The sequence below is a fragment of the Peromyscus californicus genome, unplaced genomic scaffold (genome assembly GCF_007827085.1).
Source record: "Peromyscus californicus insignis strain IS unplaced genomic scaffold, ASM782708v3 Scaffold_5__1_contigs__length_169319896, whole genome shotgun sequence".
Lineage (NCBI taxonomy): Eukaryota > Metazoa > Chordata > Mammalia > Rodentia > Cricetidae > Peromyscus > Peromyscus californicus.
Genome location: NW_026294573.1, coordinates 97,716,665 through 97,731,863, shown reverse-complemented (window position 1 = coordinate 97,731,863; position 15,199 = coordinate 97,716,665). Strand labels below are relative to the sequence as shown.

The following is a 15,199-nucleotide window of genomic DNA, read 5'->3' as shown; positions in this document are numbered from 1 at the left end:
CTCTGTGTGTTTACTTGGGTCTGAGTGGCTGTGGGCCTGAGCGGGACTAGAGAAAACTCCAACTATACTAAAACCTTTCTTTTATTTAGACAAAAAGGAGGAAATGTTGTGGAATATTTGTTTAACTATGCAAAAATATCTTGCATTTGTTTATGTTGCAGAATATTTTTTTAACTATGTAAAGATGTGTTGCATTTGTTTATATTATGAAATATTTGTTCAACAATGTAAAAATGTGTTGCCTGCTTAAGGTATCTGATTGGTCTAATAAAAGTCTGAACAGCCAATAGGAAGGAAAGAGGTATAGGTGGAACTTCCAGGCAGGGGAATAAGTATGAGGAGAAATTTAGGCTCAAAAAAGAAAGAAAAAGAGATGCCAGGGGCCAACCAGCCAGCCATGGAGGAAGAATGAAAGTAGGACATACAGAATGAAAGAAAGGTAAAAAGCCCCAAGGCAAAACACAGATGAATAGAAACAGGTTAAATTAAGTTAAGAGGGCTAGTGGGACAAGCCTAAACTAGGGCCAAGCATTCATAATTAATAATACATCTCTGTGTCTTTATTTGGGAGCTGGTTGGAGGCCCAAAGAAAATTCCAAGTACACCAAGAATGAAAACTTTTATTCACTTATTAAAACCTACCATCAAATCTCTGAGAATGTTAATGAATTTCTTTTTTGTGCATTTGAAAAAGGGCATATTTCTCTAGGGATAGAGGTACAGTACTGTCATCCCAGCACATGGGAAACTGAGAGCAGAAGACTGGGAGTTCCAGGACAGACAGGACTACATAGGAAGACTCTTTTTCATGGGGAGAAAAAAAAGTACATACCTGGGAATTTTATAATTTCCCTTAACATATTATACTGTTAGCTCTAAAATGACAAACTCAAGTATTCATTGTATCTACTTCCTCCTAGTTCAAGAAATGATCATTGATTGGGTAGAAACACATGGACGTGCATTTATCGAGGCATTGTCAAAATAATGTGCCACCTACAGTTGCCCCAAACAGTTAACATTTAGTAAAACAATTTTCTAATACAATGTTAAAGATAACACAATGACCCTGGTCCTCTAGTGCTTTTATCTACACTGAGTCATGATGGACATTTGCTCTGGCTTGTGGGCAGCTGAAAAGAATTAAATCCCTTATACCTGTAATTATGTCTTTGTAGTCTGCCACAAGAAATTATTTTCCTAGTCTAAAAGCCTGTGCTGAAAATGCCATGTTTGGGGTGATTTCATTAACATTTTAAAATGTTAACAATTCTGTCAGCCCAAACCGAAAATGACTGTGTAAGAAATGAAAGCTTGCATAACTCTGGCACCATCTAGTCACAGTTCATTATCCCCCTGGCTTTTATTATGCAGTGAGGGAGTGGGGTCAGCCTCACAAAATTTAGAGACAATTAAGAAAATTACTGTATGCAGATGTGACTTATGGACTGAGAATAACTAACTTTCTAAAAGATTAAATTAAACAAAATAAATAAGAATGATGGAAAATCCACAGCTGTTTTCTGGCTTAAGGCAACCTTTAAGTTATTCATTATAAAGACACCTTCTGGGGATTTGCCCACTTCTCCTGACCCTGTCCTGACACTTCGAATTTTTTTTCCTTTGACTGTATTCCTCTGGGAGTTTAAAAAAGTCCTAGGCATATTTTCTGAAGTTCTTTGAGCTTATTTCTCACACCTCCCCCACGGGGATGAAAATATTGTCACTGACCCCTATGCATTGTGAACTGCCTCTGGGCTCCAAATCTCACACTCTTATAACTTTCAAACTTTGTGGAATAAAATATGTGGAAGCAATCATGAGGATAGAGCCTTTCACCACAGAGACAAAGGTAAAAGAAGTAAAAGGAAAGAAGAAAACTAGAGTCTAAGTAGCTAGGCAAGTTAAAAATTGGTATTTAGTTTAGAAAGTATTTACTTACCAACTGTCCATTTTCCTCACAGTAAATGACTGTGGAAGACACAAATACAATAGAAGTTTTCTTCCTCTGCAAGTAAATTTCAGTGACTATTAAGCATGCTAGATACTAGGCTCTGGTCTAGGCTGAATGATAGTGCTTCAACTTAATGGAATTTGTATTCTTCTCAGAAGTCAGACAGGTCAGGATAGAGTAGGCTAAGTACCACTGGAGAATTCAGTATAGAAAGTGTCATGGGATCCTTGTGGAGGAAGATTTTAAATTTGTAAAATTACATTTAGTTTGTGTGTGTGTGTACATATACATGTGCAAATGCAAGCATGTATGTGTATGTGCACAAGTGCATGTACATGTATGCATGTGTGCGTGTGTGTGTGTGTGTGGTGTGTGTGTGTGTGTGTGTGTGTGTGTGTGTGTGTGTATGTGCTACTGTGCAAGTATGGATGTCAGAAGATGACATGTGGGAGCCAGTTCTCTCCTTCTACTATGTAACTCAAGTCTTAGTCTTGGTGGATACTGATTTACCCACTAAGCATTCTCGTCAGACTGAGAAATGGGATTTTACTGTAAATTAAACCTTGGGAAGCCAGAAAGATCATTTGACTTTGATAAAATAAATTTCTGAGATATATACAACCCAAGGCAACAAATATTCTTACTTGTTTTCCCTAAACATTTTTAGAACCCAAACACATTTTTTTCTTGTGTTGTTCATTTTACATGAGACAAGAGGATGCTAGATAACACGGTGGAATTTTCAGCTGTGGTTTCTCCTGTTCACTGCTATGACTGTCCTCCCAAATAAACACTGTTTGGGATTATAAACTGAAGCTCTGCTCATGTGATGCTTAGAAAGGAGAAGTTTTCTTTTCTTAAATAAAGTCCTGAACCTCAGTTATGTAGTAGGGTACAAATGGACTGACTCTGTGCAGATGCTGCAAAGTAAAATATACATGAAGTTTGATCTTACAAAGATGAAAATGTTATGTGAGAAAAGGGAAAGTTAGGATGATACAATTTTATCATTAATAGATTTTTAAAAATTAATTCAAATTACTTTATTTTTGTTTTGAAACAAGGTTTGGCTGTGTTTCCTTGGTTGGCCTGGAACTCACCGTGTAACCCAGGCTGGTTTTGAACTCACAAAGATCCTCTTGCCTCTGCCTCCCAAATGCTGGGATTAGAGATGTGTGCCATCATACCCACTTTACATTTCTGTTGACAGTGTTAGACTGTGCCTTGTCTTCACTTCTGTCACACTTGGCCATTAGACTGCTTGTGTGTAGTAAGTGCTCAGTGCAATTGTGTGTAAAATTATGATGATCTCCTGGTCTTTTACCAAATATTTGTGTTTTCTTAAGATAAGACACTATAAAATTGCCTTATATTTTGTATATTCTAATGCCACTTCTTTAAGAGTATTGCTTTAAGATGTATCTCAGTCTACTGGGACGATTCACCCTCTGAATCAACACTCATTCTCTGACCTGGCCTCTCTGACCACAGGTCATCTTTTTCTAGATAGAAATTAAGTAGCCCAAAAATATCAGTTAAGAACATTCCCCTTTTCTGATAACTATGAGACTATTTCTATATAAGGATTATCCTTTATTTTAGATGGGGTTTTCCATTCCATCTTCTGAATCAAGTGAGCTACTAAACAATAAAGTTACCAAATTATAATATACACACATGTAATTATGCATAAAATAATAAACAGTATATTGGGAAAATACTCTCTTACTTCTATATATCCATTCTATCTATTTAATCATCTATCTATCTATCTACCTGTCATCATCATCATCTGTCTATCATCTATCTATCTATCTATCTATCTATCTATCTATCTATCTATCTATCTATCTATCTATCTACCTATCAATCATCTATATGTTATTTATGTATCATCTATTGATCTATCATCTACACATCATGTATCTTCCATTTTGCATCTGTCATCTATCACAAAAATTCCACAAGTAACCAGATTCTATGCTTATATCTTTAAATTTTCATATCCATTTTCTATACGCAGAAATAAAACCTAAGTAACTAAGGAAAGAGAAATTGAGTACCTTGATCAAGTGATACAGGAATCAAGAGGCAGAACAAAGACTAAGTCACTGAGGCTCTGAAGTCTCTGCTTCTAACCAGAGTCTAAACTGCCTTAAGCAACTTTAGGAGAGAAAAGTCCATTTTCGTATGACTAAGTTTTTCTTTGTATGTATTTAGAGAGATTTTTCAGGCTTACGGATGTGGGAAAGAATAAAAAAGGAAAGAAATATTCCTTGCTTTTATCTACTACAAGCCAAGCATGGGTTTATTATTTTCATATACAATTTTATGACCTATTTATTATACTCTATCAAGCAATTCTATGTTATCCCAATCTACTAGTTAGAACATTGAGGCTCAAAGCTTTTAAATAATCTGCCAAGAACTCAACAGTTGAGTGAAGAACTAACCAGGGCTGAGTGCTGTCCCTACAATACAGGTCAACGACTATGAATCATGTTATAGATAACAAATCAAGAGATACCAGTCTTTTGTTGCCCCTAACCACCTCAGAACTATTGGCCTGGAAAGCCACCTAGAGTCAAGATTTCTGCACAGTGGATAGATAGGAAAAATTTGCTTGCTATCCCAGCTCCATGGATGAGAATATAACCTAGTCTTTACATCCTACCTTGATAAATATTGTCCTGAAGTCAGATTTGTGGTTTTCACATCCATGCAGTTCATCGTGCTGGGTAGGAGAGCAAGTTCTGGCTGGATCATGGTGGCCGTGGCTACAGCTCTTGCCACCAACTCCATGGCATCCTGAACGTAGTACTCAAAGACAGATTGTGTTGTTTTTCCATGAGCAATGAGCCCTAAAGGCAGGCCTTCTGTCCTCAGTTCCTCCACATTCTGGGAGTCTCCTAGAACCCAGTGAAGCTCAGGAGGTGATAGCCCAAACTGGGTGGAAATTTCAAAAATCTGCCGGATACTCTCCATGTCGCAACCAAACATCACCATCGTGGGTGTGCTGTTCTTAACGTTCTCCAGGTGGACCTGCAGGAAGCTTAGGAGGTCCTTGGTGGAGGACAGGTTACCAGTGATGTTGATGACAGACCCGAGGTGGAACTTGGAGTTATTCTCGGTAAGAAGAAGGAAGTCGGTGATATTCCAGTCTTCCTGGCATAGCAACAAGCTAAAATTGTACCAGCTGTTCATGGCCAGGATTGAGACAGTGACATCAGCATCAGAACTTAATGAATTTTCTAAACTCAGTTGTAGGTGCAGGGGATTCTGTATTTAAAGATAATGAAAAAGAAGAATTAGAAAGTATTGCCCAAAGACCGTAACAGGGTACTTTTGCTTTCCTGTGAGCCTAAAGCCTTTATTTTTCCCTGGGTTATTTTCTCTGGGATAAAATTCTCTTACTTTGAAAAGATAATGCTCTTTGTCTAATGAACAATCAATTCTTTATCACAATTTCCTGATGATTTTTGTTAAGAGCACCAGAGAGCAGATAGCTCTTGGTATAAATGTGCAAAGTGATATAATCATATATTCGGTCATAGATTTTTATGGAGTTTTTCTTCCTTACAGTTAGTCCCCCCTAATGCATCATATTTCTTACACTGTGTTTAATGACTCATTTGTTCGACTTTCCATTCAGGAGAAATAATTGAAAGAAATTGCTTTGCTTTCTGTGAAACCACCATCAGAGATATCTTAGCACAGTGCAGTTCTTGTTCAAGAAAATATAGAAGAAGAATAGACCTTTAGACCCTTGAACAAGGCTCTTCTAAAACACACGAAATATTTTAGAGTGTGTAGTCCAATGTTAAAGGCTTGATTACATTTCTATATGCATTGATCTTGAACTCTTGCTATCAAAAATGTGCCATCAAATGTACTCATGAATCTGAAATTGTTTATTTCATCTGCGCATGGAACTTGCCAGCTCAATTAAGGAAGAATTTATTAATTTAACAGTCACAAATTATAAATTACATAGTTGAAGGGTAGTCTTGCAGCATAAATATATTTGTCATTTATTCTTCCCAACAGCAGGCACTTGACATATTTACCCTTTCACAATGATTCCCTGAGAAAGTTTAGAACAAAGCTTTATAAATGTTAGTTGCACAACAAGCATTGATCCATTGAATTAACTACCTTCCAGTTGGGAACTGTTGGACTATCTCTGAGAACTGGCAAAAATTCTATTCTGTAATAATTTTCCTTTCCTACAACACACATCAAGCCATACTGGATAATTCATTTTTTCTTGAACCAGACAAGTATTTTCATGAAAACTCTCTTTTTACCTGAAAATGGACTGTTTGCATTTACATTCATTTTTCCAAACTTAGTACTTTCATCCAGATTTCTAGACAGTCTTTTAGATTGTTGTTAAGCAAAATTCACTGAAGCCGTATCTGTGTTAAAGATTCTGTAGACTGACCTGGGCTAGCTAGAACAATATGATTATAGAGAAAATAGTTTGTAGATTAAGAGCCAAAATTATCAGGCTATCTAAAATGCCTTAAAACCATTTACCTTAGCTTCTGTGTTTGACCTGCCAGTCTCATGAGTATTAGGATAATTTCTTACAATGTGTTGCTAAGCTTAGCAGGCTTCTAGACTCCATCAGTCCTAAAACTAAAAATGTGATAACATCTGGAATTTATAGCAATGATTCTCCTGCTTAGCTGGAGCCCACCTATCTAATGCACCAACAAAAGTATTTGTTGAATGTATTTATTGATGTACAAATTAGATTTTTTGTGTGATTATTTTTAATTAAAATTTTCATTTGTTTTACATACCGACCACAGTTTCCACTCCCTCCTCTCCTCCTGTTCCCTCCCCCACCTCCCTTTTACTCCTCCTCATCCACTCCTCCTCTGTCTCCTTCCAGAAAGGGGCAAGCCTCCCATGGGAGTCAACACAGCATGGCACAAGTTGAGGCAGGAGGTTTGTGGATATAAAAGCCTATGTAAACTCTTCCACTATGGCTTATATCATTTAGAATTACTAGAATTCATGTTCTCTGGTTGTGATCACCCATATTTGGCTCAGAGTAAACTATTTCTTACTTCTTTGAATGTAGAACTGGTTTTGTTGTTGTTTTTGTTTTTACTTTTTAAAATTATTTTTACTCATTTGTTTATATGTATGTGCATTTACAATGTATTTGACTTACTGATTTCTTGATGTGGTGACTTGAGTTTTTATTTGGTAATTTCTGATGATTACCAAAACAATGTATGTCTTATGTTGTTCATCTCTGCACTGCAGATCGCCTTGCATGCACTTATCTCACACAATAAACTAGAATTGTGTTTTAAACCTCTCTTCTGACAGATTGAGCCAGAGATAGTGTATGTCAACTGGAATTATCTTTTCATTCACCCCAAATTCCTGGACTTTGATCATAATCTGAGGAACTAAAAATCAAAAGATTGAAGAGGAAGCCATTTCCAGCACAGTTTCAAGACCCACCATTTTGCCTGAAATGTAACCAAGGGTCATTCAAAACCTTCCCACAGAAGAAATCACTAGATTAGCATGAGGGACAGGCTTGTATGAAAGCAAGAATGAGAATAAAATAAGCTGACCATATTGATTATCCAGCACTAGATGGAGACATAAAAGAATTTGGCAAGAAAAAGCAACATGGGCTTTAGCTAAAGAGCCCTTTTCTTCCCCTACCAGATAATGATTAATCCATGTAATCAGACTCAGGCCTATAATCAATTCTACTGAGGAACTCCAGATGTTGAAGTTAATTCTTTCACAGTCTTAAGGGAGGCAATTCTTCAAATAAATATTTATTAAGTAATAGTTTAGAAGCTTTTAGTGACACTTATGGAGCAGCTTCACATGCAGCATCTTGCAATTTTTCTCATGATGCTAAAGTGATGTTCTCCTTTCCCCACCATGCACATGCATGTATACACACACACACACACACACACACACACAGACAGACACAGAGATTCAAGCTATTAAAAACAACTTCGAGCCTTACAATTTTGTTAAAATCATCAGCAAAAATTTAAAAAGACATAGTGAGCCAAATTAAGAAAATTTGAAAAAGAAAATAATAGAAGGATCTTGCCTTAGCCTACATTAGAATATTGGAAATGCTATTTTTGTAAGGCAAGAATAGTTTAAAAACAGAAGTACTAAAAGAGGGTTAAGAAGTAACTAGAATAAAAGATAACATACATAAAGAACATCAATTAAATATATTGAATTAATAAATTATACATGAAAAATAAAGGAAAATGGAAGGAAATATGAGATTAAGAGATGAGAAAACGAAACAAATATAACTTAAATTCCTAATTCTGCCACATAAAAATAAATTCCTGCTGGGCACTGGTGGCACACTTCTTTAATCCTAGCATTCAGAAAGCAGAGTCAGGTGAATGTCAGAATTCAAGGCCAGCCTGATCTACAGAGTGAGTTCCAAGATGGCCAGGGTTACACAGAGAAACCCTGTCTCAAACAAACAAACAAAAAATTCCTATCTACTAATAGCTATTAAACATTATTAAATTATTAAACATAGACCAATTATGTGAATATGTGAGATTCAAGTTTCATTAAACTGAATATTATATTCTGTTATTTCTGGCATTGAATAATCTGTTACAAACAAAAAGTGCTAAGAACATTTGCAGCAATGGTGATGGACAAAGAGCGTGTGTTCACAATAAATCAGTAACATCTCTTAGTCAGCAAGGGCACAGAATCTTTTACTGAATACTCATCCAATCCAGAAAGGCAATTTTAACCTTTTTTTCCCTTATTCTTTAATTTTAACCTTCTACTGTGAGCTGTGCCCTCTGTCTATGCGTGGAGCAAGAGAGAGACAACAACTAAGTAGTTGGAAAAATAGACATTTCGTGTAATTATAAATCCTGACAGTTACAACAAGTCAAACAATGGAGTATGGCAGGGCTAGGAAGGGAGGAGTATTCCAGGAAAAGGCCAGCAGAAGTGGGAGGATGCAGATACCTGTGTTGTATGGCGTTCTCTAATTGATTTCAGAAGAGTAAAGAGATGTATTTGAAAACAGATAATCACTATATAGGTAAACATAAATAGTGGCTTCCTGTAAGAACACAAGCAATTAGTTATTGACTTCATTTTATTAAAGGTCTCTAGCTGGTCATTCTCTTACAATACTAGCATCTTTCTCACTCTAGATGAATGATGACTAAATATTATGCTCCTATATCCCTTTAGTGTGATTTGCAGTATCCTTTTAAACGGTGTCTACAATGTTCTCATTTAGGTTCCAAGCTCTCCTTGCTGGTGGGGTCACTGCCCTCTTAAGTTATCTGAATTTTTCTCTTCTCTTCTGCTATGAGGTATTAGGGCTTAGAAGCTGGGGTTAGCTATGTAGAAATTATGTCTCTATCACTTACAAGCCATGGGGTCACCTGCAAGTAATTCAGCATCTCTGAGTCATAGATTCCCATCTCCAAAATGACCTCAATACCATCTCCTATTTTGAAGATGCCTCATCATTTTAAATGTGGAAATCTAATTAAATGTGGAAATGTAATGCATGAAAAGTGTATGGCACAGGAGTTCCCAGTAAGTGGTACCTGTAGAAATTTGCTTGTGGAATGTAGTCTTTGAGTTGGAAGTGCTTGTTAAAGTCACTATTTTATTGCTACGCCTCTCCCACAGTTCATCTACTTGCACACAGTGGTCTCAGTAATAAGACACCTTTTACAAATATCAATTGCACCATTTTTTTTTACAGGAAAACAAAGGGCTCATCTCACATGAGGATGATATTTGGAGATATGTGTTCTCAGTAGTCACTCCCTTCCCATACTCTTTTTCTGGTAACGAGTTCCATCCTTCCTTCACCAAGCAAGGAATTTGGAACCAGCTTCTGGTTCCAAACAGCAATCTTTCTTCTCCTGGGGAAAACCGATTTGGATCTTTTCTGGATTGATACAAGTTTCCAAAAACATGATTGCCTAGAGTAAAGTTTGACACAGGACTTCAGGATATTCCCTAACAGAAGAAATGATGCTTCAGCAGTGAAGGAATGAGGCCATTCTTCTAGTGTTTTCCTGGGACAGCAGATCCAGATGAGGAGGCTGGAGCTGGGAGTGTTCCAGTGAGCAGGGTGCTTCCATGTTTGTGCACAGAGGTGACATTTGCTCCCCTCCATGATTCTGCTGCTGCTGAGACACATTTGAGGGGCTCAGAATAGGCTCCCCATGCTGTGGCAGCTTCTCCTTCACCAAAGAAGCCACAGGAGGTTTTCTCTTACTCATCACTGTCACCTCAAGTGACTTATATTATGCAGAAAGCTGTTTTCTTCTGAAAATTAAAGCTTATGTCTTTAGAAGCCCAGGATTTTAAATAAAGTCTCTGTTTTATAGTAGCATTAAGAAATCAGACAAACACAAGGCATAGTTTCTGTCCTGAAACCAGAATCCATTAATAATTACAAAAGCGTTTTCAAACTATTGACTACTGCTATCTCCAATATGTTATGCAGTGTCTTGCTTTATCTATTTGTCTTGCTATTTTATAATAGCCCTATGAGGTGACTAAGACAATCAGCCTCCTTTAACAGATGGCAGAGTCAGGGTCAGAAAGAGTAATTCTCTTAAGGTGACACAAGTATAGAGGAATAAAGCCTTAACCCAAACCCCAATCTGTTGGATTGGAAGCCTGTGATTTTAAATGTTACTCTATTCTTTTCCTTCCACTTAATAAGAACAACATAGGAAACAGACCCTTGACATTTGTGAATTTAATATTCACAGTTACAACTATCTTCAGGTGATCCTAAGAGCCCACAGAATGAAGTCATTTTTAAGATGAACCATGGTATGGATTAAATGAGGTTCTTTGTGTCATTGGGGGTCCATCTGCTTCCCAGGATACACATGGCCTTCAGCCATTTTCTTCACTCATATTTCCATTGCAGCAACTCTAGAGATATGGCAATTATTTAAAGAAGGAAGACAGTTACATAATTAAGGAGACAGGTTTTGTGTGTGGTATAATAAGAACATTTAGAAAAGCTCACTTAAAATTTTCAACTACTAAGTATGGAGATATCAACAAAGGTCTTAGGATATTTTCTTTATAATTTTTTTAGTGTCTTTGTACATGAAACACCAGTTAGTGCATATAATGAATGCTTCAAAGACAGGACTGTGGACTTTAAAGCCAGATGGATGGATGCAGTTGAATTAATAATGCTGAGTGTGGTATGTTTTACAGCAGGTAGCTGGTAAGGGTTCGGGAAGGTTGAGAGATGGAGATTGTGGTAGTTTGGATAAAAATGGTCCCTATAGGTTCACAGGGAGTGGCACTATTAGAAGGTGTGGCCTTGTTGGAGGAAGTGCATCACTAAGGGGCAGGCTTTGAGATCTCAAATGCTCAAGCCAGGTCAACTGTGACATTCACTTCCTGCTGCCTGTGGATTAAGATGTAGAACTCTGAGCTGCTTCTGTAGCACCACATCTGCCTGCATGCACCATACTTCCTGCTGTGATGATAATGGACTAAACCTCTGAACCAGCTCCAATTAAATGCTTTCCTTTATAAGAGTTGCAATGGACATGGTATCTCTTCACAGTAATAGAAACCCCAATTAAGACAGGGATGCAAATTGAGTCCCCTGCTTGGTCTAGAAAAGACTATGAGTCTGATTGTTCACTTATGAAATTTTGGCATGTGCATCAGAACTGCCTTCAAAGACAACCAGCTGATATATTCATCCAACAAAATATGTGAAGAAAGCCCATTATATTTTAGGCCATAAGCAGAGAATGCATTTTAGGGGGCATAAGAAATAGCAAAAGCATTCAAGCTGTACATAACAAGTTGGTCTGTGGCAACCATATAAGCTTCCATATATAACTTACCATTATAAGCCTAATTGTTGATACTAAACTTGTTCATCTGTATTCCACCCCACTTCTGCCTTTTTGTGCTGGATGATTATGTTTTTTGTTTGTTTGTTTTTTTTCTGTCACCTGATTCTTGGTAATCATGAAGGCCTTTGGCTGTGTGGTCCTTATTTTCCAAGGCCATACATGTAATATATGCCCCATCTAAATGTAGCCCCTTGTCCCTGCAAGTAGACATCCTATTTGGGGATGGGAAGGCTTTATTCAAGATGGTGGCTACAGAACATATTTAGTCATGTGGTGTCTGGGGAGAGATGCCAGCTTAAAGAAAGTGTCTCAACAAAGAAAAGGGTGATACAGGAAATGAGGATGTCAGCCATCAGAAAAGACCACTAGTAAACAACAAGGATCAAAATCTGTTGGAGGCCTAGAGAGATGGCTCAGCAGTGAAGGCTACTTGCTCCTCTTGCTGAGAACCCCTCTTTATGGGATTTGCTTCCCTGTATTACACCTGTAGGGATCCCCACAGCAGAGTGCCTTCTCACACTAAAGAGACTATAACACAGAGGTGAAAGCTACATGCACACACCAGCTTGACCTCTCTACATTCAATGAGCTCTGTGAATGTTGCCCTCAGCAATGGGGTCCCCCTGTCAGTTTTCAGAAAGCAACCCTCTATCCTAGCCTATCCTCATAAGCCTGAGTTGTTTGGGGATCTCCATGGAACCCCTTGGCCAACAACTCAACCAAATGAAATCCAGTCCCACCATTGGAAGCCTTGTTTGGCTATCAAAAATGGCCAGTTTAGACTGTGTAGCCTCCATTACTAGGAGTCCTCACTAGGGTCACCCATATAGATTTTAGGAAGTTTCCACTGCACTAGGTTTCCACACTGCCCCAAACGCCCCATTTCTCCCTGCACTCTCTCCCTCCATCTCTTCCCCACCATCTTATTCTTCCAACTCCTGCTCCCATCCCCACAAGCCCCCAGTCCACCAACAAAATTTGTTCTATTTCCCTTTCCCAGGGAGAACCATGTGCCACCTAGAGCCCTCCTCTTTATCTAACCTCTCTGGGTCTGTGGATTGTAGTTGATTATCATTTACTTAACAGCTAATATCCACCCATAAGTGAAAACATTTGTCATTCTGGGTCTGCGTTACCGCACTCAGGATGATTATTTTTCTAGTTGCATCCATTTGCCTGCAAATTTCAAAACATATTTTTTAACAGCTGAGTAATACTTCATTCTATAAATGTACTACATTTTTAAAATCTATTCTTTGGTTGAGGGACACCTAGATTGTTTCCAGCTTCTGGTTATTACAAATAAAGCTGCTATGAACATAGTTGAGCAAATGTTCTTGTGGAAGGATGGAGTGTCCTTTCAACTTATGCCCAAGAGTGGTACATTTGGGTCTTGAGGTAGATTGGTTCCAAATTTCCTGAGGAACCACTATATTGATTTCCAAAGTGGCTGGACAAGTTTTGCACTCCCACCAGCAATGGAGGAGTGGTCCCCTTGCTCCACATCCTCAGTAGCATATACTGTCACTTATGTCATGATCTTAGTCCTTCTGATAGTTACAAGATGTGATTTTGATGGAATCACAGAACAGTTTTGAGTTGCATTTCCCTGATGGCCAAGGATGTTGAATGTTTCTTTAAGTGTTTCTCAGCCATTTGAGATTCCTCTATTGAGAATTCTCTGTTTAGATCTGTACCCTATTTTTCTTCTGGATTATTAGGTTTGTTGATATCTAGTTTATTGAATTATGTATGTTTTGGATATTAGACCTCTGTCAGGTGTGGAGTTGGTAAAAATATTTTCACATTCTGTAGGCTGCTGCTTTGTCTGATTGATGATGTTCTTTGCCTTACACAAGCATCTCCGTTTCATGAGGTCCCTTTTATTCACTATTGATCTTGGTGCCTGAGCTATCAGTGTTCTGTTCAGAAAGTTGTCTCCTATGCCAGTGTGTTCAAGGCTGTTCCCCACTTTCTCTTCCATCAGGTTCAGTGTGCTTGATTTTATGTTGAGGTCTTTGATCCACTTGGACTTGAGTTTTGTGCAAAGTGTAAGTATGGATCTATTTTCATTTTTCTATATGCAGATATCCAGGTAGTGCAGCACCCCAGCATCATTTGTTAAAGATGCTTTCTTTTTTTCCAGTGTGTATTTCTGGCTTCATGATAAAAAGTCAGGTGTCCATAGGTGTGTGGATTTATGTCTGGGTCTTTGATTCAATTCCATTGATCAACCTGTCTATTTTTATGACAATACTATGTGTTTTTATTACATAGCTCTGTAGTACAACTTGAAATCAGGGACAGTGATACATCTTTTATTATTCAGGATTGTTTAAGCTATCCTGTTTGTTTGTTTTTCCATATGAAGGTGAGAATTGTCCTTTTAAGATCTGTAAAGAATTGTGTTGGAATTTTGAAGGCAATCGTATTGAGTCTATAGATTGCTTTTAGTAGGGTGTCCATTTTGACTGTGTTAATCCTATGAATCCATGAACATGGAAGATCTGTCCATCTTCTGATATCTTCTCCAATTTCCTTATTCAAAGACTTGAAGTTTCATCATACAATTCTTTCACTTGCTTGATTAGAGTTACCTCAAGATGTTTTATATTATTTGAGGCTATTGTAAAGGGTGCTGTTTCCCTGATTTCTTTCTCGATCTGTTTTAGAGAATTAAAATTTATCAAATGAAACTACTGTTATAGACAATAGTTTGTCACAATCCTTGGTGAAAAATTTAGACATATTTTTTTATAATGGAACTACTGAAACATGCACCAGATAATTAAACTGTCAAATGTGCAAGTTAAATTTCCTACAGAAATTTGAATCCTTTATGTCAGTGCAGCCTGGAATTGTTACTAAGAGATGGCTTATGTCACATGCTAATTTGCTCTATTGCAGTAAAAATGAACACTCAGCTAAATGCTATTTGTGTTTTAAATACCATGTGGCTAGAATAGCCACATGGTTGACACAAACTTTTTTTTCTCAATTCTGTCATTTGATACAATTCTGTCCATTGGTACAAGTATGTTTTATACATTTAGAATATGATTCAACTAGTTTTGGTATAAATGTCTTTTAAGAATACTTATAAATTGTATTTATGTTTATGTGTAATGTATGTGTGTGTGTGTGTGTGTGTGTGTGTGTGTGTGTGTGTGTGTGTGTGTCTGCTTGTCTCTTATATGCATCATGTGCATGCAGTGCCCTCAGAGGCCAGAAGAGGGCAACAAATCTCCTGGAAGTGGAGTTAAATGCAGTTGGGAGCCATCTGATGTGGACATTGGGAACTGAACTTGTGTCCTTTTGGAGAGCAGCAACTGCT

At 37.6% G+C, this 15,199-nt stretch overlaps 1 protein-coding gene across 1 annotated transcript in view; it reads right to left on the bottom strand.

Annotated features, from left to right (window-relative positions):
- Grin3a (glutamate ionotropic receptor NMDA type subunit 3A) overlaps positions 1 to 15,199 on the bottom strand; it is a 197,043-nt gene that overhangs the window by 142,932 nt on the left and 38,912 nt on the right. Inside the window, exon 2 of the mRNA XM_052718787.1 lies at positions 4,629 to 5,233. Coding sequence (XP_052574747.1) covers positions 4,629 to 5,233 — 605 coding nt within the window. The remainder of the gene's footprint in view (positions 1 to 4,628; positions 5,234 to 15,199) is intronic.